Here is a 26,118-nt window from a genome sequence, read left to right on the forward strand (position 1 = left end):
ATCAGGTCGATATAAGCATAGATATGTCGATTCCAACATGATAATCATGTGTGTATCCATTTGCATACCAAAACCAGGTGTACCAATTTTAACTCATTGCACACATGTGTGTGTGTGAGGGAGTTTTTTCCGTCTAGAATTTTGGTTTCGCAATTATCCATACTCCTTCATAAGGAGGAAATATAGCTTCTTTCCAGAGCATTCTGATCTCACTATTTTTTTTTCTACTCGTTCGTTTTGTTATGTTTGTTTCCAAATGTTCATTTATTTGATCAATCTGTGCTAATCTTTTCGAGCAAAGAAAACCAGATTAATAATTGCCATGTTGGCATTTTATGGTTTTGATGTGTTGGATTGCTTGATAGGCTTTTTTTTTTACCCAAAGTGACCTGATATAGCTTACTCCGGAAACACGGTTCGTGCGATCTGATTTACGTGTAAAACGTATATATCGATGTGAATTTTCATGAATATTTGCAAGAACCGATTATTAAGGTTGTTATTCTATACTCTAAGAGATCAGCTACGACTAACAATATGAAGTTTTTTGTCGAGTAAGCACAGCGAAAGAGGTTAACAAAGTTTTTATAAATGTGTTGAGCAGCTGATAATTTTCAATATGAATACAAAGAAATGAGGGCAACAGTAGTATACCACTGTTCAATAGTCATAAATCTATTAAGCGAAAACAAATCCGGGTCACAAACCAAAACCGAGGGAAACACATCAACTATAAGAGGAAAACAACGGAACAACAGAAACACTGAACTTCAACAAAAACAGGCGCCAACATACATAGAAACGGTCAATCAGATAATCGATTTATCCGACTGTTTTTGTGTCTTTTTCATGATAAGAAGTAATGATTTTATTTGTTTTACCAGCAAACTGGATGATAAGTTCGGGTAAAACTTAAAAACGTCGGTTCAAAAACTGCACCGTCGTTGATTAGTCTGGTTATTAAGATCGAGTCATGCATGATTGACGTTACAAAGACTTGATATTCGAATTTATGGAGAGCTGATGTGAGTGATACAGCCACAGAAAATTATATAATAAGTACCAATTTTATAAATCAAACGGAAGTTGTAAAAGGTTTTTATCTTTTCTTTTTTAAAGCACACAGCTGTGAATTTTTTAACATCCCCATATTTACACTCAATATATGTATATTTCAAGTAAAGAACAATATCTGCTTGCAAGATGCTTTAAAGAAAAAATTTATTGGAAGCAGCAACAAAAAAGGTCTTTATAGCCAGTAGATTCTAGTTCAACCTGAAAAAAGAAAGTTAAGAAATCTTTACATATATTTATCTTTAATTAGATATAAATAAAACGTATGTATTCGTGAGTGCAGGTCCTGCCCTTTTAAAGTAAAAATCGTAGAGTTTAAAAAAGAACAACATGAATATGATATTGTAATGATTCAATACTTTCAACTGGTAATCTTTTTTTCAAATTCACCGTTGATATATAAAGAAATTATTGAAAAAAATCTGAGGTTCCAACGGCCTCAATAAAATTTACCTGGTCCCTTTTAATCATATAGTTTAACTTTATATTCCGCTATATAGATGATGTTCTCTCACTAAATAACTCAAAATTTGTGACATTTAAGTCTGCCTCATATCTTGACTTACATCTAGAAATTCACAATGAGGTTCGGTTGAAAACAAAACTTTACAACAAAAGGAAAGATTTCAGCTTCCCAATTATGAATTTTTCATATCTATGTAACAAAATCCCAAGCAGCGCCTGTATACGGAGTATTTATCTCCCAGGGCTTTTATTTCATATCATAATTTCATTGATAGAGGGTTGCTGCTCACAAGGAAGCTTTTAAGCCAAGAGTTCCAAGTGGTGAAGTTGAAGTCACTCCGTCGTAAATTTTACGGACGCCATCATGAGTTGATTGACCGTTATGGAATATCCGTTTCACCGATGATAGTGGATATGTTCCAATTGTCGTAACTTCAATCTCGTCCCCTTTCCCCGAATGTGACCTACCGAATTAAAATTATTACCTTATTACCGTTTTTGTACTAACATGAGCAACACGACGGTTGCCACATGCGGCGCACCTGAGTTCAACCCCAAGTTTTTCTTTAGTTTTTAATGTTGTGTTTTGTGTACTGTTGTTTGTCTGTTTGTCTGTTGGTCTTTTTCTTTTTTAGCCATGGCGATGTCAGTTTATTTTTGACTTATGAGTTTTAATGTCCCTTTGGTATCTTTTGCCTCTCTTTTATAGCTCCAAACCTTACTACACATTTGAACATCACTGGCTTTTAAATGTTTGGGGTTGAATGTTCCTGATGAAAATAAACACAGAATAGCACTCAGGACCTGCGAGATTTTTATAGTGAATTTTTCATGTAATCACTTCTTATTTATTAATAAGGTTCAAGGGCACCGTAGGTTTTGTAATACCGTAGCATGACTACCGTCAATATTTCGTAATGAATTTTTCTTGCTTGATCTTCATTTCTTTACATAATCTTCAAAATCACATTGAGGGTCTACATAACCATAAATTAATCTTTCGAATGCATAACGGATGCGGTTAGTGAAGCAGCAGCTGTTTATTCTTCCGGTGGACCTGAGTTCAGTTCTTGCTTTAGATGGGGATTGATTTGCTCAATCTTTTGATTTCTATAAAGTGTTTTGTGGACGGTTGTTTGTCTTTTTGTTGTTTTACTTTTTTTATCATTTTGTTGCCAGTTTAACTTCGACTGGTGGTTTTCGATTGGTCTTTTCGTATCTTCTCTCTCTTTTTATGAAGCTTATATTTTAATTGTTTTCCCTATTTGATAATATGACTTCTTATCCAGTTAAATGCATCTATCGTTAGAAAATGCTTTTGTTTGATTTATTTTTCCCTTTTTGGTATTTTTCTTTTGTTTCTTTTTTTGCTTTTGTAATCAATTTATTTGGGATAAGCAGGGAATTGACTCACCTCATGGATTATCACGAAGGAAGAACATGCTCTCATTAACTTAAATAGTTAAACATGTTTTATTACAAGAGAGGCGAAAGATACCAGAGGGACATTCAAACTCATAAGTCGAAAATAAACTGACAACGCCATGGCTAAAAAAGAAAAAGACAAACAGACAAACAACAGAACACAAAACACAACATAGAAAACTAAAGACTGAGAACCCCACCAAATACTAAAGGTGATCTCATGTGATCCGGAAGGGTAAGCTGATCCTGCTCCACATGTGGCACCCGTGTGTTTCTCAAGCTAGTACAAATCCGTTTATAAGTCTTATTCGGTAGGTCACATTCGGGAAAAGGGGGACGGGATTGTGGTAACGACATTAGGAACATATCCGCTATCATCTGTGAATCGGATATTCAATATCGGTCAACCAACTCGTGATGGTGTCCTTAAAACTTACGAAGGGATGATTTCAGCTTCACAAGTTGGAACTCATGGTTTAAAAGCTTTCTTGTGAGCAGCAGCCCTCTATCAAGGAAATCATGATAGGAAATACAAGCCCTGGAATATCGTATCAACTGGAAGATATATACTCCGTATACAGGCGCTGCTCGGATGTTGTTACATAAATATGGAAAGTTCACAATTGGGAAGCTGAAATCATTCCTTTTGTCGTAAAGTTTTGTTTTCAACCGAACCTCATTGTTAATTTCTAGATGTAAGTCAAGGTATGAGGCAGACTTTACTGTATTTGTTGTATCCTTTATCTTAATTTAGATTGGATAGATGCGTTCAACATAGTCACCAAATTTTGAAATATTCATTTTTACAAACTGCAACAACGTTCAACACTCTACCGTATACGATCTATTTTTATAGGAAGACAACACTCATTGATAATAAGAGACTTTGTCTTGTGTTTGATTTATTAGTGTCTCGGTGGCCGAGTGGTCTAAGTAGTCGAACTATCTATAAAAGAAGAAATTTGTATTGTTCCCTGTATTGGACCCTCAAGCTCAACTCAATGTAGTAGACTATTTAAAGACATTGTTAGAAAAATACATCTCTCACTTTTTTTATCTTTTAAATCAGAGAAAAGAACATTTACTATTAGAAAAATATTTTATATCAGACAACCCTGGTATTAAAGTAACAGATGGCCATACAGAAATAATGTATTAATTCTAAAGTATATTAGTTGATATGTAATAGAATTAACATTAAACTTGTGTTGAAATGTTTTTGATTATGTTTTGATTAATTACATGTAACTGTTTGTTTGCAACACCAGGTACTGTCTGGTGAATTTTTCTTTGACATATCTGAAAACAATTGTATCAAGAGCAGAGTGGTCGAACTGCGGTTTCACTAGCCTGTCAACACAGGAAGTGAGTTCGAATCCCGCACGTTAGATGTTGGCTTGACTTCAATCTTAATTAAGTAGGATTGCCAGTTTTCCAACGATGGTCGGTCGTTCTCTCAAGACACTCTTGCTTCCTCCACTAACAAAAAACTGACAGCCACGAAATAGCACAATAGTGCTGAAAGTAGCGTTAAACACCAATCAATCAAATCAAATCGTGTTTCATTCCGTTAACGTTTTATGATATTATCTTTTTATCCATTTTGAAAGATTTACTTGATTATTTGCAAGTCGTACTTCTCATTGTAATGTATAAACTAATCCGTCTTTGCCTTTTATCTTAAGAGATGTTTTTGCCAGGAAACAAAATGTAAATATGAGTGCTTTTGTTTGTGCAACATTGACAAAAAATAATAATAAACACATGCAACAAGACAATATTAAAATATGTTGATCCATTTGAGTGTAAAAAATGGTACAATTAAAAAGTATAAGTACAGACAACGTCTGAGTCAAAATACAAAAGGGGCGCACCCACCCTTCCCCACAACCCAAAAAATAAAGTCAAAACAAAACTAGATATTAAGCATCAGTATGCCCATCTAAAACTTTGAGCTTCGCTGATCTATGTAATACGAAAACGGGAAATTTCTACTTTTAACTAAAAATTAGGAATCTGGAAAATTATATTGGGATACCTTATTACGCAAGAAAGATGTGTATTTCAGAAGAGAACATACTTAAAATGATTCGATATAAATTTCAGTGTGCATGAAAGTTTTTAAAAATCTGTTATACTCCAGATGTTCCCACTGAACCGTCCAAATCCCTTTTACATCAACTTTACCCAATGAATCGTAACCTTTCTTCTTACCTTGGTCTTACACATTGGCGCCATATCCTTTATTTTTATTTTTTATGATTTTCTTTTTACTATTACCATAACTGTCACGGCTGTAACCATATCCATTTCCTTTATTTGCTACAATTTTTGTTTTACCATTACCATAACTGTCTTGATCGTAACAATATGCAGTTCCTTTATTTACTATGAATTTCGTTTTACCATTACCATAACCGTCGTTGTTGTAACCATATCCTTTTCCTTTTTTTACTATGATTTTTGTTTTACCATTTCCATAACCGCCGTGATTGTAACCATATCCTTTTCCTTTATTTACTATGATTTTTGTTTTACCATTTCCATAACCGGCGTGATTGTAACCATATCCTTTTCCTTTGTTTACTAAAATTTTCGTTTTACCTATTCCATTACTGTCGTGTTTGTAACCATATCCTTTTCCTTTATTTACTATAATTTTCGTTTTACCATTTCTATAACCGTCGTGATTGTAACCATATCCCTTTCCTTTGTTTACTATAATTTTCGTTTTACCATTTCCATAACCGTCGTGATTGTAACCATATCCTTTTCCTTTATTTACTATAATGTTCGTTTTGCCTTTTCCATATTCGCCGTGACTGTAACCATATCCTTTTCCTATGATGTTTGTAATACCATTTCCATAACCGTTGTGATTGTTACCATTTCCTTTATTTACTATGATTTTCGTATTACCATTTCCATAACCGTCGTGATCGTAACCATATTCATGTCCTTTATTTACTATAATTTTCGTTTTACCATTCCCATAGCCGTCATGATTGTAATCATAGCCATTTCCTTTATTTATTATGATTTTCGTTTTACCATGTCCATACCCGTCGTGGTCGTAACCATATCCTTTTCCTTTATTTACTATTATTTTAGTTTTACTATTTCCATAGCTCTCGTGATCGTAACCATATCCTTTTCCTTTATCTATTATGATATTTATTTTACCATTTCCATATCCATTTTCTTTATTAACTATAATTTTCGTTCTATCATTTCTGTTACCGTCGTGATCGTAACCATATCCATTACCTTTATTTACTATGATTTTTGTTTTACTGTTTCCATAACTGTCGTGATCGTAACCATATCCATATCTTTTATTTACTATGATTTGTGGTATACCATTTCCATTACCACCGTAATCGTAACCATATCTATATCCTTTATTACCTATGATTTTTGGTCTACCATTTACATAACCGCCGTAACCGTTTCCATATCCATGTCCTTTATTTACTATGATATTTGTTTTACCATTTCCATAACCGTTGTGATCGTAACCATAACCACGTATTTTATTTATTATGATGTTTGTTTTACCATTTCCATAACCGTCATAATTGTAACCAAATCCATTTCCTTTATTTACTATAATTTTCGTTGTTTTACCATTTCCATAACCGTCGTTATTGTAACCATATCCATGTCCTTTATTCACTATGATGTTTGTTTTACCATTTCCAGAACCGTCGTAATCGTACCCATATTCATGTCCTTTATTCACTATGATTTTTGTTTTACCATGACCATAACTGTCGTGATCGTAAGCATATCCGTAGTCGTCATGGTCTGTTACTTTTTGATGACTCCATATTCCAGGGTTATAACCACTTCCATTTGCTAAAAGAAAGGTATATATTCATTAATTTTATTTCTAATTATTGGCTTTTACAATTGGAATATGTTTTGTTTGACTTTAGTTGCAATATCTGTCTTAATCAGAGGATAGCAATGATTGATATGTGTGTTTGTTAGTGTTTTGGTGTTGAACGCCACTTTCAGCGACCTTTGCTTTATCATGATTGTCAGTTGATATTGTGTCGTTCTCCCTCTATTTTTCGCATGTCTACCGTTATCTATCGTTGGTGTAAAGGCATATTTTATGGTTAGTGTTATTCCTCCATTGATTCCAACTTATTGTTTAGGCAACATTGAAAGTACCTACAGTGATGCGCGAGGTCAAAATATTTGAAAGTAAAAAAAATGACATTACATTTAAGATAAAACCGAAAGGGCTGGAAGTATGACCAAACTCGTACAAGGAATAAGACATATACATTCCTTGATTAAAAAAGTATTTCTTAAATTTTTTAACGCTAAATTCAATAAAACAATATTTGTATAGTCATACCAGTCCAGAAGTAAATTACGGGATTCGAAACATGTGATGGTTTTTGTCTTCTGACAAGCCTTGCATGTAATCCAGTAAAAGTTTATATTCAAAGGTAACAAGATAGTTCATTTAGTTATATTCGTAGAATAATGACAATTTCATAGAAATTTGGGTTAATACTACGTTCGGCGTTACCTGTTTTTTTTGTTAGCTATGCGTAAAGCTGCTATGGTGATTCGGTTTCCACGCATAAAGTTTCAGATGTATATCACATAACGTACGAAATCGGTATCATATGTATGTATTATATCATCAATGTCTTCGCTGATAGACTCATATTCCCAAAGGAAACCAGTCAACAAGAAGACATTGCATTTCAAAACGAGTTAAAAAGTCCTCTTTATGCTCATTCAAAACTACTCTAATTTGTGACGTGATAAATTCAACTTTTACTAGTCAAATCTCAATACAAACACAACACTGTTTTTCTATTCGTATTATTAGATAACTAGGGTGAAAGGATTATAAACATAAACTTCCCGTACCCTCACCACCATCCCCCCATCAAAAATGTATCTACAACGCTTCAAAAGGTGTTTCATTGTTTATTTATTATGATAGTGAATCATTGTTATTTTCTTTTTGGCCTTATAGCTCTTCGATTGTTTCGGTTCTTATTCATCCTTGGCTTTCAAATATTCGACTTTGGGCATTCCTAATTAAGGTAAATCTAGATAGGCACTTCGGAAGCATGCAACTTATAACGTGTTGTTTTCAATTATTACAGCACTAGGTCGATACTTTTGCTGGTGGACTGTTTGACCCCGAGGATATCATCAGTTCAGTTTAGTCAGTAAAAAGAATCCTTTTTAAAATTTATAAGTTTTGAAGTTATAAAAAAACTAAGGTTGCAATTCCGTCAGGTAACGTTGATTTGGCTATTATGTTTCTGTTCTCTTTGGTCAAATAGCTCTTTAACTGTTTCGGATATAACCATCCTTGGCTTTGAAATATTTGGCTTTGAGCGTTCCTGATGAAAGCAATGCAGAAAAGCGCTTGTTGTTTTCATTTTTGTTTTATCTATTGTGATAGTAAAAACACACTATCATGCATACCTCCTAAAAAGAAATATTCTGACGTTTTGCATCTTTTTACTCATTTACCAAAAGAGCACTTGACGATAGCTTCAAAAAATCCCGTTCATTTGCAATCCACTGATGACATGTCACTTTGTATTTTTCCACCAATAAAGCGAACTGCATTGGAACATAATATTGTATAAAAGAATCGATAACCCTAAACGAATATTTTAAATGCAAAGTGTAAAATGAACATTGGAGACTGATATAACCGAAAATGACTAAATAATAGTTTAGCAAAACTGGAATTCACACAATCATGTATGCTTTAAATTTTAATTGATATTACGTCCTTTTCTGAATATTTTGTCAAATCTAATAATAATAATGGCACGGTCAAAACTGCAATTTGATATATATCTTGGAAATTCTTGGATTTTTTTTATAAACTGAATGGGAAGGACATTCCAAACTTAGATTTTATCTAATGTATATGAACGTACTCTTACAAATACAATTTTTTTTATATTTCGATATCACACAAAACACATGCGTAGGAACTGTTTTGTTTTTAAATATGTACTACTTTCCAGTATGTTCTTTTTTGACGGGGCCCAATTTGTTGGTGATGCATATTACAGAGTCTACCCGAATCAAATGCCGCTCAATTGCAGTTAAGTAAGAGTTTTTTCCTCTGTGTTGAAGGCCTCACTGCGACTTTGGGATGAAGAACAGCAAGAAAAGCGCTGTTTCTTTGCTTTTGTTGTGTTTTTTGCTGTGCATGTACTGATTTTATGTCAAAGATGGATACCACGTATCTTATATGTATGCTCTTCTGTATTATTAAAGTTATGGTGTATTTATTCTTGAAATAACTCTCAATTTTGTGTCAGTTTGTGTACTAACATTTTAATAAGACACACACCACCTATTCGTGGTCCTCATTCCTGTCCACGTTAAAATTTTCACTTCCAAACATTTCATTTGGCGCGAAACAGGCAATATATGCCCTCAATTTTAGAATTTATTCATTCATTTTTGTATTATTCAAAGTTATCAGTCAATATGTGTTCTACAAGGATCATCAGTCCTTCACCTTTCATTTGATACATTAATCACTAAAGTATATTCTACATAGTTTTATATTTACACCATCAGAACTGTTTTAAATATGTAGTACTGTCCAGTATGTTCTTTTTTGACCGGGCCCTATTTAGTGGTGATACAAAGTCCATCAGAATCATTTTGAAAAGAATTCCACTCAAACCGGTGCTAGGGGCCGTCATAAACTTGCAGTGAGGTGAGAGTTTTCTTGGTCCGTGTTGAAGGTCTCACTGTAACTTTGAGATAAAGAACAACAATAAAACGCTGTTCCTTTTTGTGAGTTTTTTTGCTGTGCATGTACTGATTTTGTGTCATGAATGGATACCCCACATCCTTTGTTTTTTTTTTCTACAGTTAACAATAATCTTTCCAAATTGTTTTCAAAAGCATGGTATACATTTAGACAACATTACTAGCATTTTGATATTTGTTATAGATTTACGTTACATGATAATAACGAATCATATCCATATCAATATCCGTGCATGCACGTGTTTCAGGAATAACTGATATACGCATTACACAAAAGATTTATTACAATAGAAAAAAAAACCGCAACTGTCCAAAAAACACTACATAGAAAATCTATGATGGAGAACACCATCCCCACCAATAACTGCTGTGAAAACAAGTGCTCAAGAATATTAAGCGATTCCTGACATCCACCGTGTTAAAAAAGAATCTTTGTTATCAAAATTCATTACGAAAGTAATGTAAAGTTAAGGAATGGTTGCATTATCATGACGTTCTAATTGACCAAGACGAAATGGAAACGTATATAAAAATAAGTGAATGTGGTATGATACCAATGAGACAACTATTCATTAAACTTCAAATTAAGTGGTTGTAAGCAATTATAGGCAACCGTACGGCCTTCAACAATGAGAAAAACCCATACCGAATAATCGGCTATAAAAGGCCCTGACATGAAAATATGAAACAATTCAATTGAGAAAACTAACGATCTAATTTATAACAAAACAATTTACGAAAATCAAAAATGACAGACATGAACCAACGCCAAACACTGAACTACAGGATCCTGATTTTGGACAGGCAGATAAAGAATGTGGCGGGGTTAAACATGTTTATGAACGCTCAACCTTTTAACCTGGGACAATGGTGCTACCGCACAAATCAGAACTATAAAAATCAGTTGAAAGGTTTTAACTCATCAGATCGATACAAGGCAGAAAAACATCTAACACCATCAGAGACCTGCATGGCAGGGTATTTATAAATCCCTAATAACAAAAAAGACACAAAAAACAGATATGAGTGTACTCGCAGTTACTGACAGCTAGTGCAAAGCCAAAAACAACTAATAAAAAAAATCAATATCAATCAGTACACATCCAACATCTAATGGATTTAGTGTAAAGACGTCATTAAAAGTCAATAATATTAACTATGGTTTTAATTTACTAATTACAAAATCAATATTTATACCAATAAAAAAGTTTTCAAAGATCTAATTACAGTGTTGAAATAGTAACCTTTTAGAATATGTTTTTAAAAGGTTTGATAAGTTTATCCAGATCGTGTCTGAATTGTCGGGCTCGGTAAACAACATCAACGTAAAATTGAGTATGTGGTATTCCGTTTGACATAAGTTTTCTACACGTACAGTCAAGCTTGTAAACAAAATCTGTGTATCTATGGAAGAATTTAGTAAAGGTTATAAGTAATTGTGGTAAAAAATTCCCTTACCTAATAATTTACCAGTAATACATAGATTCCTTTCATTGAAATCCTAAACGTCACTACAGACACGGGTATAACGAAGGAACTGGGATATACAAACAACGTTAGACGGTGCCAAAGGAACATCACCGTCCTAAAAAGGGAAATTAACAATAGGGAAAGAAAAATCATCCCCTTTGTCGTAAATTTTCGTGAAGAGTCTCTGGTGTATAACTGAAATACCTAAATCTAGAAAAGGACCGTTAATGCTGTTTACATTTTTTTGTTTCCTTCCTTTGATCTTGAGCGTACCGTATAAGGCTGTTGAACAAAAAAAAATCATCGGAATATTAGATTTTTTCAATAATAAGAAAACAGTCTATTAAAGAAATTCCGGACCTCCTTGATAACCACATAGAATAAAAATTTCCTGATGTTATTTAAGTAATGAAGAAGAGAAGAACTTACCCAATGCAATAAGAAGTGAGATTAAACAATGGTTGTTCAACCGAAGCATTGTTGAATAACAGGAAAAGAAATAAATATGAAAATTTACTTATATAGTATGAGAGGCTCATTAGAAGAATCGGAAAATTAAACAATTCTTACACCTCATTTAATAAACACAGAAAGAAACATGTTTTGCGTAGTACAAAATTTACGAATGCAATGTATTATGTAATCAACTTCGGTTAAACAGATTAGAAAAATAGAAAATGAGTAACGTTAATAATTTGCATTACTTCCTGTTGCAATGTGCATTCAAATTGAATGCCCACTTTGAATTTTTACAAGAAAAGAAAACAAAAAAGAAATAAGGGCTATGACTAAAGTATGTTTTCCTTTTTGTACTATTAAAAAGTTAAACATATATAGATTAAATGATTTATGATGTAATTTTCAGTGGCATCTTGCATAGGTGGACATGAGAAAACATTTATGAATTACTGAGACATAATTGCCTTAAAATTTTATTTTGTTTGATAGTTACCAAAAATACAAGATCAAACAAAACATTAGTTAAACTTAAGGAATGACGAAATTTCGATTTTATCGTACGGTATGGACGATTGCCAATCGTTTGAAACTGTAAAAAGACCTGATGAAGGCTATTTTGTTTACAGGTATTGTTTGTTTTCGTAGAACTGTAATCAGCTATGATTCATACTGAAATTTTGAAATAAAAAGAACTATGAAGCTAAGAACCTTACCCTTCTCCCCATAAAAACACCCGAAAAACCAAACATGTATTGATAAAAAATCCTCTTTTACCCTAGCACAATTTGAATAGTTATGTTAAAATAGCTGTACGAATTTAAAACAAAATCTACAACTGAACACTTCAAAGGCAGCAGATCACAATGTTGTATATTAAATGAATACATACAATTATTGTTGATATATGAAAACTACCTGAGGTTACATTTTGCGATGCATATATTGTAATTTTATTAATGTCGGGATGCACACTTTACTCTGGGCTAATCTTCCATTTTAAAGGTGACAGCGGAAGCTAAGTTGAAAATAACAAACGATTTAAAGTAAATTGAATCGTTAGGAGTAACAGTTTATAGCCAAAAAAAAAACCTGAAAATATCCGTCATCATTCCATTTCATTTGTAATTTTGACATCATTATCGTGTGCGTAAAATAATGAAGAACTCTCTATGTATACTGCCTACATTTATATAAAGGAACTAACTTGAATCAAATTAGATATGAACAGCAATGACTGTCCTTTCTTAATTCTAGAAATTCAGTTTCAGGCGGGAAACTCTGTACGAATAGTTACGACAAAAGGAATGAAGTTTTGGTTCCTCTGTTGGACAGTGATGTTATTTTCACCAAATCAAACTGTATTCGCTATGCCCGTATCTATGATTACGGTATATTTATTTAACATTCATACAACAATGCTACTGAGTTGTTTGAGGTATACGACCCTAGATAACATTCATACAACACTGTTACTCATTTGTTGGAGATAAATGACCCTTAAAACGTTCATATAATACTAGTACTCAATTGCTTGAGTTGAATGACCCTTAGATAATGTTTATATAACATTGGTACTTATTATTGGAGGTATATAACCCCTAGATAACATTCAAACAATATTGTTACTGAGTTGATCAAGGAGTTTAACCACTAAATAACATTCATACAACACTAGTACTACGCCTGGGAAACCAAAACCCTTAACCATGGCGTATGACTATTAAACAACTTTTATGTAGCACTGGTACTGAATTGTACGAGTTGTGTTTCCTCTATGACACGTTCTCATAGCACTGCTACTGGTAGTTCGAGGTTTTTGACACATAGATAACGTTCATGTAACACTGGTGATACGTTGTTCGATATGTTTGATCACTAGATAACGTTCATACAACGCCGGTACTAAGTTGTGATAAGAATATGATCCTTAGAAAATATAGCACTGTAACTTAGTTGTTCGAGGTATATGGCCCCAAGATAACATACATACAACACTATGTTGTGATAGGAATATGATCCTTAGAAAATATTCATATATCACTGTTACTGAGTTCTTCGAGGTATATGAACTAGGGTTGTCAAATTGAACATTTTTATGTAACCGGTTACTCGGATACTAAAAGAAAGTTAACGTTTAAAGGAAATATACCCTAAGGGTGGCTGAGTAAAGAAATATGGTCACTTTTCGTCTTCTTTCGACCATCAGTGAAACACTTCCAAAAATGGGGCGTTCACTTGTCTGTGTGGGATGCATGAATTTGCAGCCAGGTCTTGTCATAATGGGGACATTAGATCCGATGCCTCTTGTATACTATAAAGAAAGTGTCGCGCTCATCGATCGTTAATAACCATTGTAGCATCTCTTTGAGGGTCAGTAGGTGGGCTATTGCAAGTCTTCATTTCTGTCAAACATAACCTCATTTTATTATATAGCATTTCAAATGTCCTACCGTCCTTGTCGGTTGACCCTTACTGCACGACCTGCCAATTGAATTAATTGTTAATCCGTTCTCAAACTGAATATGCATGAATTATTATTCACTGAACATTATGCAAAAATAATCAATCAATCAACCAAAAAAAAAAAGAAATGTATGCTGCACTTTATCACGATGTATTAAATGATGTATTAAAGTTTTTCGTCACAATTTTTCCTAAATTTTAGGTATAGTTTTATGGCTGCAAGTACTGGAACGACCAGTACCCAGTAAGTTTGCATTTTTTTTAATCAACATTTCGTTTGAAATAACGCATTTTTACGTTTAGGTTCAATAGATATTAAGTTAACAAATAACGAAATGAACAACTAAATCGTAAAATTTGATCAGCTTACAATTGTTCAATGTATGTTTTTACACACCTTTATGAATCATGTTTACTTAAGATTTTGTCCAAAGCTGATACTAGACAAAGTGTCTTCCTGCTAATTAATAATGAAAAATTGAAATATATGCATTCTTAATTAAGTCCCAAATGTACTTGATAATTTATCTCAGTAAGTATCACGATGATCATACTAAAATATTTGTACTATTTTATGATTTCAATTTACATTTATATCAAAACAATTAAAATTGAAAACGGTCCAATTAACCGGTTAATGAATATGGTATTCGATAATCGGTCCTGGTGACAGTTAACCAGTTAACCGATTAATCGTTGACAACACTTATATATGACCACTAGATTATGTTTATACAACCTTGGTACTGAGTTGTTAGCGGTATGTGATCCCTAGGAAAAGTTCTTTCAACACCGGCACTGAGATATTCGAGGTGTATCACCCAAACTAACGTTCATATAACACTGTTACTTAGATGTTTGAGGTGAATGACCTCTTGATAACGTTCATATAACACTGGTACTGAGATATTGGAGGTGTATGACCTCTTTATCTTACCTTCTATACATATTTAGGAATATCATTGGTTAAAAGCGATCACGTGGAAACCCTGTATATTTAATTTTGGGTTAGTGTTTGAATACACGGTTAGTAGCAGTGTTACGTTCCTTTATTAAAACAATATGACGTTGAAGAAAAATCTGAAACGTTTCGCCGCAACAACAGAGGAACAAAATTGATGATAGTTAGTACATACAATTTTTCAGTTTTAGTTTTAGATATCCATTGTATTTTTCCCATTCGAAAAGCGATACGTTTTACACGTCCATCTGTCTTAGCGCATGCCCTATCTCCTTTTTACACTTGTACCGAATTGTTTGATGTGTATGACCCATAGATAACATTCATACAACAATAATATTGAGTTCCTATGCGTTTTTTATCCAAAGATGACTGGTACAGAGTTGTGCGAGGTAAATATGTATATGACGCATAGATAATGTTATACACCACTGGTACTGAGTTTATTGAGGTGTATGACCCATATATAACGTCCATACAGCACTAGTACTGATTATTCGAGGGGAATGATTACTACCAAACTTTCATATTGCACCAGGGCAGAGTCGGGCGACGTTTTTGGCCATTTTACAATGTTCACTGGAAATAATTTTTGCGAGGTGTAATACCCCTAGATAACGTTCATACATCACTGGAAATGATTTGTTCGTGTGTAAAACCCATAGATAACGTTCATACAACACTGAAAATGATTTGGACGAGGTGTAAAACCCATTGAAAACGGCCATACATCATTGGTATTGATTTGTTCGAGGGGTAGGTCTCCTACAAAACGTTCATACAGCATGAATACTAAGTTGTTCGAGGTGTATGACCCTATATAACATTAATACTTGTACTGATTATTAGAGATGACTGACATCTTAAAAAACGTTCATATATCACCAAGGCATAGTTGGTCCACTTTACAAGGTTCATACGACTGTCATATAGTAAAATAATATGAATTAATGTATTGCAGCTTTTCCAACAAGGAGGCATTAGTAGTAGATTCTAATAAACACAGTTTCAATGTTAATAGATATAAGAAGATGTGATATGAATGCTAATGAGACAACCCTCCATCCCAGTAACAATTTGTAAAAGTAAACCATCATAGGTCAAAGTACGGCCTTCAACACTGAGCCATGGCTCACACCGAACAGCAAGCTATAAAGGGCCCCCAAAATGACTAGTGTAAAACTATTCAAACAGGAAAACCGACGGTCTAATCTATATAAAAAACAAGAAACACTTACGAACCACACCAACAAACGACAACCACTGAACATCAGGTTCCTGATCTATCAAAATAATAAGCAATCCAACAACACACTAAGTTACAAAATATACAAATGGATGCCTATACATACACACGGTAATTGTCATCTTATTCTCTAATCATACGGAGTCCGTACATTTACACTTGGGTTTCCCAACTGACGTTTCAAAGTAAATTGGTAATATATAATTACATTTTTAACCATGAAATAAGTAATTTTACAAACACTCAAACAGGCGAAAAGTTTCCAAAATGAATTGTTATTGAAGCTAATTGACCATCTTTTAAAAGATCTAGAATTTAGTCTTCAATATGATAATGTATTTTTGTCCAATGTTTTCTCAAAAATTAATATTAATTCTTCATCCCCACAGCAAACATTTTCATGTATGTAGCTGCCGTTAAAACAATATTCTAAATAGAAAGTCATATTCAGCTAAAATTGACATTTTTCGATTAGAATAACATAATTTCTTTAAGAAGATATGTGATTTGAAAACCTGATAACATCAAAATAAAAAAAAATGTTCAAATATGAATGTTGTCTAATTTTACAATACGACGTTACTGTTGAAGTCAGAAGAGTTATCATTGAGATGTGCTTCAAAGGCGTGCAAATCTCAAGACCATGATTTCATCTTTAAGATCGCTGTAAGAATAAACAACCATCGACATGATCTTCACGTGATGATGAAATAAAAGGCTTCGGATGATTTTGCATTATGAAAATAGTAAAGGTGTCAAAAGTTCCTCAACAGGCGCAAATTTGGATAAGAAAAGAGATTCTTTATGTACTATTCACATTCATCTATTTACTTTCAAATGGGTTTAACCATTTTTGGCTCAAAACACTACATCAATTTAAAATTTCGCTCAAATGCGTAAAAAATTTCTAGCTCAAATTTCATCTTTTTGTTCGCTCAATACATCCTTTTTATTTCTCTCAAATGTCCTTCATAGATTATAAACCTAGGTCGAAGGTTTCGATTGATTCTTATTTTTTTTTCTATTTTTTTTTCTCTTGTCTCTTTTTCGGAGACATTGACTAACGGAGATAGTCAAGTGACTGTAGTAAATACAGTATAGTATATTGTTTTATGGAATATTCTATCATTGTATTGGACCTCTATTTGAGCAATAAATGTCATTGCTTTTATAATATCAGTGGTCATTCAAGTCATTTTGTCAAATTTGGAAAATTCCTCCATTTGAGCGTATGTGAAAGATGTCCTCAGTGTGAAAAATATCCCATTGACTGTGTGTGTCAGATGTCCTCAGTAAGATAGATGTCCCCATTTGACTATGTGTGTCAGATGTCTTCAGTGGGAAAATGTCCCCATTTGATCATGTGTGTCAGATGTTCTCAGTGTGAAAATGTCCCCATATGATCATGTGAGTCAGGTGTCCTCAGTAAGAAAAATGTCCCTATTTGACTCAGATGTCCTTAGTGTGACAAATGTCCCCATTTGACCGTGTGTCAGAAGTCTTCACTAAGCAAAATGTCCCCATTTGACCGTGTGTATTAGATGTCCGCAGTGTGACAAATATCCCCATTTGGCCGTGTGTATCATTTCACTGTGAAAAATGTCAACATTTAACCATGTGTGTCAAATGTCCTTAGTGTGAAAAATATCCCAATATGATATTGATTAGCATGTCAAAACACGAATAGATATCTCGATTTTAACATGACAATCCTGTGTGTACCGTGTTGCATACCCAAATTAAGTGTACCACTTTCATATCATTGCAAGTATGTGCGTGTGTGAGGGAGTTTATTTTCCAGAATTTTGCTTTCGTTATTACCCATAGTCCTTAAAAAATAGAAAATATAGCTACTTTTCAAGGTATACTGATCTCCCCACCTTTTTCTGATCGTCCTTTTTATTATTTTATTTGCAAATGCTCATTTATGTGATAATTTTTGTGTTAGTCTTTTCGAGCAAAGAAAACCTGATTAATAATTGCCGTGTTGGCACTTTATGGTCTTGATGTATTAGATTGCTTGATGGACTTGTGTTCCTAAAATTTCTACTTCAAGTGATCAAGTTAATTCCGAAAACACGGGTCATTCAATCAGAATTCGGTATAAAACGTATATATTGATGATAAGAACCGATTATTAAGGTTGTAATTCGGATACTGTAAGAGATCAGCTACGAGTAACACTATGAAGTTTGTTGTCGAGTGTGCACAGCGAACGAGCTTAATAAAGCTTCATATAAATGTCTTAAGCAGCTGATATTTTTCAAAATAAATATGACGAAAATCAGATAATCCATTTATCAATTTAGATTGTATATTTGTCTTTTTCATGATAGAAGTAATGATTTTATTTGTTTTAACAGCAAACTGGATGATAACTTGATAAGTTCGGTTCAAACTTAAAAACGTCGGTTCAAAAATATAGCCGCTGTTAATAACTCAGGTTATTTAGATCGGGTCATTCATGTTTGACGTTACAAAGATGTGATATTCATTTTCATGGAGGGCTGATTTGAGTGATACAGCCACACGAATTTTACTAATTTTATAAATCAATAGGTAGTTGTAAAAGGTTTTTATTGTTTTCTTATATAAAGAAAACAGCTGTAAATGTTCTAACATCTCCATTTTTACACCTAATATATATATGTTTCAAGTAAAGAACAATATCTGTTTGTAAGATGCTTTGAAGAAGCAGCAATAAAAAAAGTCTTTAAAGCCAGTACATTCTAGTTCAACCTGAAAAGAAAAAGTTCAGAAAGTTTTACATACGTTTTTCTTTTATATTCGTTGTATGAAAATTAATTAGATATGAATACATTATATGTATTCGTGGGTGCAGGTCATGTCATATCCTCCCCTTTTTAAATCGTATAGTTTCAAAAATAACTAGATCAATATGATATTGTAATGATTTAATATTTTCAACAACTAAGATCAATTTCACAGTCAATGGCAAGTAAAAAATAACCAACAGCGATAATTGAACGTTGGTCATGGCAAAGAGAATTATGGGATTAATAATGCAACTTTGATAAAACTTCTCGGGAGAGTATTTACACTAATTTGCATTTTCAAGAAACAAATTGTTCATAAACATGAAAGAAAGGGGACAATTAAAGAACGATAAAGAACACATTTACATCTGTGTTAAAAGCCATGAAGTGTGTTTAGTATAAATATGTTACATGGATCAGGGAACGAATTTCAGAGCTTCGGTATCGATATGATTTTTGGCTTCTTTTTTTTTCTAAAATTCGCCGTTGATATCTTAAAAAAATTGTTTGTCTTTACGATGTTTTTCTTTTTTCCCATGGTGTTGACAGTTTTACTTCGATTGATGGTTTTCCATTGCTCTCTTCGTATCTCCTCTCTCTTTTTAAGAAGCTTATGAAAGACGAATCCGTCACCTTTACTTGTATCTATTATCAAGCGTGGGAAATTCTTTCGTTTTATTTATTTTTCTCTTTTGGTGTTTTTTTTGTTTGTTTCTATATTTTCTTTTGTAATTAATCTATTTGGGTTAATCAGTGAATTGACTCAACTCATGGAGTATCACGAATGAAAAAATGCTCTCATTCACTTAAATAGTTAAACATGTTTTAAAAAAAACCGCAACAATGTTCAATTTCACTATATATATCGTATACGATCTATTTTTACTACTACTACTACTACTACTACTATTTATAGGAAAATAACATTTATTAATAATAAGAGACCATGTCTCGTGCTTCATTTATAAGGGCTTCGGTGGCCGAATGGTCTTAGAAGTTGACTGTCTTTAGTGATTTTTATTCTACATATTAGAATAAAATTTTATCAAAAGAAAGTTGTCGGACTACGGTTTCACTAGCCTGTCAACACTGGGGTTGTGAGTTCGAAACCCGTACATGGCAGGTACGCTCGACTCCAACCTTAATTGACTAGGATTATCAGTTTTCCAAACGAAGGTCAGTGGTTTTCTCCGGGCAGTCCGGCTTCTTCTATCAATAAAAACTGACTGCCACGAAATAGCACAGTAGTGCTTAGAGTGGCTTTAAACACCAATCAATCATATCAAATCGTGCTTCCTTCCGTTTACGTTTTCTGGTATTATAATTTAATACATTTCGAAAGATTTTCTTCAGAAATTTGCAAGTTTTACTCCTCATCATAGTTGATGAAATAGCTTGTCTTTACTTTTGATCTTACGAGTTGTCAATGCTAGGAAACAATATGTAAGTACGAGTGCTTGTGTCTGTGCGATATTGACAGACATATGTGTGAAAACAAAATAGATGAAACTGCGAGAACCATAAATCAACTTTCTCATAAACTATGGGATACAGATGTAGACAGTTATCATAAAATCAAAATGGAGGTATGAAATTTGATAAAAAAACAGCATAGGGGAGTATGACAACAGAAAAAAGCCAAAGATGAAAAAGATAAGAGAAAATTAACTCTTCAACTGTAATTGTAACACAGATATGAACAAACATAATTTCCAGAAATTGTCAGATGACAGTGGATCAATCAGTGATGATAATCTTATCAGAATGAAGATTAGACGAAATGGAAATTGTTTCTACAGATGAGTGATTCTTTTTTTTTTATGGAATTGGAAACCACCATAATAAAATAAAACAAAAAACAGTCAAGTATTTGAAAGAACATAAAGATACATTTTTACCTTTTATAGATGAAAACTTTGGTTCATAGGCAACAGAAGCTGAAATAACTGCAGTAAGTGAAATGTATAACTTTACAAATTTTAAAAACTAGAATATATGGAGAAACTGCATGGACCAAATATTCTCCAATGAATAGTACAAACAATAATGAAAGATGAATAGCCATTGAACATTTACAAAATCCTTTTAATTTAGTAAGATTTAAGCAGAAAAAATGTATATGTGAGCAGATTCCTCTTACAACAAACAACATTCAAGAACAAGAGAACACAATTAAGAACAGAGAAGTACAAAATGATTATATAGATTGGGTTGATCAATCTGACCAAAAAACAACTATTATTAAAGACAAAATCTCCATTAATCATCAACCTGAGAAGGACAAAAGAAGTACACAAGAAAAGGGAGTCACAAATACAATTTGCCCAGTCATTAACTGTAAGTAGAAATCTAAATACAGAACACATGTCACTGTTATCAAAAGGCTTATCTTTCATTCATGCTCAGAAGAAAGTAAACATTGGGAAAAGTTTAGCAGATTTGACAGAATGGGAAAGAAGAATGAGACCAAAAGAATACTTAACAACAACAATGATATTAAAGAGAAATCAGAATGTAGTACAAAACGTCGAAAAAATTAAGAATTTATACCAAAGTCAGGAAAGAACATCTGGTTAGATACTTACATAGAAGTAGTAAAGGGAGATGTCGTGAATGGTCTCAAAAAACGAAAGTTAAGAAAGCAGAAAATGCTCTAAAGGATATCTTAAAAGATGATAATATAGTTATACATGTTATACGGCCTGCAGAGAAAGGATCAGGAATAGTAGTTATTGACAAAGAAGAATATTTTAAGAATTTAAGGATTTGTAATAACATAAGCAACACGACGGATGCCACATGTGGAGCAGGATCTGCTTACCCTTCCGGATCACCTGAGATCACCCCCAGTTTTTGGTGGGGTTCGTATTGCTTAGTCTTTGGTTTTCTATGTTGTGTCATCTGTACTCTTATTTGTCTGTTTGTCTTTTTATTTTTGGCCATGGCGTTGTCAGTTTGTTTTCGATCTATGAGTTTGACTGTCCCTCTGGTATCTTTTGTCCCTCTTTTAAGAAACTAGAAGAAGAATTAACAAACAATGATACTTATTCTGAGACGGAAAAAAACAAAACACATGAAATTACGAAAAAGGTAAAATCGTTAGTAAATAGATGAACAAAGAAGGATCCATTTCTGGTGAAATGAAAACTTATTTAGTACCAAAATATCCACATCCAGCAAAATTCAAAGGCAATCCAAAAATCCACAAACAGAACAAACCGTACAGAACAATCGTAAATGGGATAGGTACTGCCACTTAAAGAATTGCAGAAATAGCAGATAAGGTTAAACAGCCAAAACCAAAAAGCAGCATATTGTTTTGTTTGATGTAGTAAAATTATACCCGTCTATCCCAAGAGAAGAAGGTCTGCAAAATAAAGAAATTCCAAACAAGGATATCCTAGAAATGATAAAATTAGTAGTTTTAGAAGGAAATAACTTCAAATTGATGGACAGAGATTTTTGCAAAAATAAAGGTGTTGCTATAGGATCAAAACTAGGGAAAAAATTTGCTTGTACTTATATGCGACAATGGGACAAAGAGCTGGAGAAATTCAAAGACAAACCATTATTTTACAAGCGGTTCATTGATGATGGTTTTGGAATTTGGACGCATGGGGAAGAAAAACTCAAAGAATTTATGGATTTTGCAAACTCTATTAAAACCAAAATTAAAGTTGAACTGAGATATCACAGCAGTCATATTGAATTCTTAGACATACTTGTTAGAATTAAAAATGGCAGAATAACAACAGATCTTTACACCAAACCTACTGACAAACATATCTATGTCAACAGCAAATCTTGTCATCCAAAAAGTGTAAAAAAGGCAATTCCGTATGGTTTAGTATAACGATTGAGGAGAATTTGCGAAAGTGAAGAAGACTACCAAAGACGCAGATAAGAACTTGAATTACAACTGCGAAAAAGAGGCTACAATGGAAAATTTATTGAAAACCAACTAAAAAGAGCAGACAACCTAAATAGAAAAGAAGTGTTACAAAAAAAACCAAAAATCAAAAATACAACAGAACGTGTACCTCTTGTGATTACCTTTACTGACCTACTACTAGATATACATGACATTGTGAAAAAAAGAATCAATATTTGACATAACTGTAACTTTATGAAAGAAATATTTCCAGAGCCACTGCTTGTAGCTTACCGAAGAGATAGGAACTTGGCAGACATAAAAGTACATGGGAAGTTAAATAAAATCACTAAAAAAAATGATTAGCAACAGCAACACCAAAACATGTAAAGAAGAACGTGAAGTGTGCAATATTGAAAGAAATGAAGAAAAAATTGTACTTAAAGGTAAGACAATCACTTTCAAAGACAACATTTACAGATGTAAACGTGTAAACAAAGAATCAAAGAACACCTAGCAGATATTAGACATAACAGGGAAAAAGCTGTAGCTGAACACTTTAACCAGAAAGACCATGTTAAAGAGGACATGACAGTTCAAGTTATTCAACAAATTTACGAAAAATTTGCGAATTATAGAAGATATATTGAAGCACAGTGGATGCAAAAACTAAAAACAATTAGGCCATTTGGGGTCAACATTAAAAAAGAATGACTTTAATTCAACTAATTTCATATACTTTGACTTTCATTCATAAAAAGATACTATGACGTCATGTTATTGTGACGTCAAATTATTGTGACGTCATAACATTACCAAGGAACTAATCTAAAACATCTTAATGATTGTGAAAGCAAATTGTCTACCATGTAGTTAAGTAGGATAATAAAGAAACTGAAGAAGGTCAGTGGCCGAAACGTCTGACAAAATGGTTTATTTACTACAATAATATAATATGTGTTCCCTATTGGAATTTTGAAACAAGGAGAAACATATATGATAATCACAAGGAACAATATCATATTGATATATTTTGATCCTTTTGAGTATATAAAATCCAAATAAGACGATGCTCCAAATGGACTATAAAAAATACAAGTAGGAGTACAGACAATGTCTTGGTCAAAATACAAAAGGCGACCCCTCCTCCCCCCCCCCCCCCACAAAAGTAACTCAGAGAAAATTTATATTTATATGATATTAAGCATCAGTATGCCCATCTAAAACTTGGAGCTTCGCTAATCTATTTAAGAGCATATCCAACAGTTAAAGGGGAGGTAATAACAAACGTAAACGTCGTCTATTGTTTCCCGTAATTTAACGTTGTTTCAACGACGTCATAACGGAATCACCATTTAAATTGCTTTGGCCGTCGGGAAAGGGTGGTTTCTTTCCTCAAAGGAAAGGGCACGGCGGGAATAGGCCAAAAAACTAATGGAGAATGTTAACAGAAATAGAACTCTAATCTTAAAAGTTAGTAAGAACATCGCTGATAAACCTGTTATTCAGATAGACCAAGAGGACAAAGATATTACATGGAAAGATGGTCGGCGCTTAGTTGAACTTTCTTTACTGGCCGAAGCTTTAAAAGCATGTGTTGGTTGTGACTCATACTTGCTATTGCACAATACAATGAACGAACAAAGATTTTGGATTTGCTAGTATTTTGAACATTCGTTGTGAACAATGTGGATATTTGAATTCAATACCAACCAGCAAAAGACATTTTACAGGACAACGAGGACCTGGCGCATTTGACATAAATACCAAAATGGCACTAGGTATGATAATACAAATATCACATCTTTAAATTATTTTAGCGTAATCCCATATTTATTCATTACTTAATATTTACATCCTTCGCATCATAAAAGAACTGCAGTCATCTCGATCATTATAGACCATACTCACTTACGTTTCCGTTTTATTAAAATTATCTTCAATACAGTATAGAACAACGAGAACAAATGCGTAATGATTTATTATTGCAATGTTTACATTAGAATGCAACACAAATTGCAATTAATTCTTTACCAAACTTTTCCGAGATTTTTTTCAATCAGGATAGAAAACTCACAGTTTGGTTTTACTTGAGAAAGATAAAAAATTTTGGGTTTCTTGAGAAAGATAAAATACGGCGTAAACTAACATTTATAATGCATCTAGCATCTAGCTTTGCGTTGAAGTGCTAATATACAGTAGCTCTTTGAATGAATACGACCTTTTACTGATATACAAAGTAATACAAAAGATGACACCGTAATAAAAAAAATTTGAAATCGGAAAACATTGTCATATATACACTGACATAAGTGGGAAATATCTGACATAGAAGTTTGCACTTTAACCAAGCCGGTACAAAGCGAACCCATCCTTCTTCCGACGATTTTGGTGTTTACTTATGTATGAGGAAACCAATATAATTTAACAAAAAATATCTTGTAGTAACTGTTCATTATCCGTACATTACCAATAGTGAGTTCGAGTTTAAGTTTTACAGATATTGGAATTGAAAAAAAATTATATAAATTATTAATGTAATTTTTTTATTGTAGGAATGACCCATTGTGGTTCAGGACATCGACAACTCAATAAGTTGTTTGCAACAATTGGAGTTCCGGGTATTTCTGCTAATGCCCTCAAGACACAAGAGAGTGAAGTGAATAAACCCCTTGTAGATACAGCGAAAAAATCTTGCCTTGAAGCCATTGAAGAGGAGACTGCTTTAATGCTGTAAGTTGGGAACAACATTGTGTTGTATATATGATCCATATTTGTAATTGTTAAAGAAATGGTACTACTACATCAAGGTCAAGTTCAGGTCAAAGTTTCTGGTAGACAGCACAAGTCAGCATACGGTACAGTTTTGACACGAAATAACTGCCACTTTATTTGAACTTAAGACAAAGTAGCCATTTATGCTTGAAATTGCAGAATTTAACATAGAAAGCAATGGGCTATGAATTAGTGGTTTTATACCTGAAGAACGAAATATCTTAAAGGGAAAAAATTCTCACCGTCAGAAATAAACAGTTGGATATACCCTTAATGCAGAAATGGGAAATTTCTACTTTTAAAGAAAAAATTGGAATCTAGAAAATTTTATTGGAATATCTTACTA

At 33.1% G+C, this 26,118-nt stretch overlaps 2 protein-coding genes across 2 annotated transcripts in view; both read right to left on the minus strand.

The window, feature by feature from the left end:
• Positions 1–1,196: 1,196 nt before the first annotated feature.
• On the minus strand, positions 1,197–22,937 carry LOC127737136 (uncharacterized). The gene is made up of 3 exons (XM_052247669.1): positions 22,901–22,937; positions 5,179–6,822; positions 1,197–1,275 (listed from the first exon to the last, which is right to left on the minus strand). The coding sequence occupies exons 1-2, from the start codon at positions 22,935–22,937 to the stop codon at positions 5,186–5,188; spliced, it is 1,674 nt and encodes a 557-aa protein (XP_052103629.1). The 3' UTR covers positions 1,197–1,275; positions 5,179–5,185.
• Positions 19,067–26,118, minus strand: part of LOC127698793 (fibroin heavy chain-like) — a 108,085-nt gene continuing 101,033 nt past the window's right edge. The window contains exon 6 of the mRNA XM_052202463.1: positions 19,067–19,088. The gene's annotated coding sequence lies outside the window, so the exon portion shown is untranslated. The remainder of the gene's footprint in view (positions 19,089–26,118) is intronic.

This window comes from Mytilus californianus, unplaced genomic scaffold (genome assembly GCF_021869535.1).
Source record: "Mytilus californianus isolate M0D057914Y unplaced genomic scaffold, xbMytCali1.0.p SCAF_4, whole genome shotgun sequence".
In the NCBI taxonomy this organism is placed as follows: domain Eukaryota; kingdom Metazoa; phylum Mollusca; class Bivalvia; order Mytilida; family Mytilidae; genus Mytilus; species Mytilus californianus.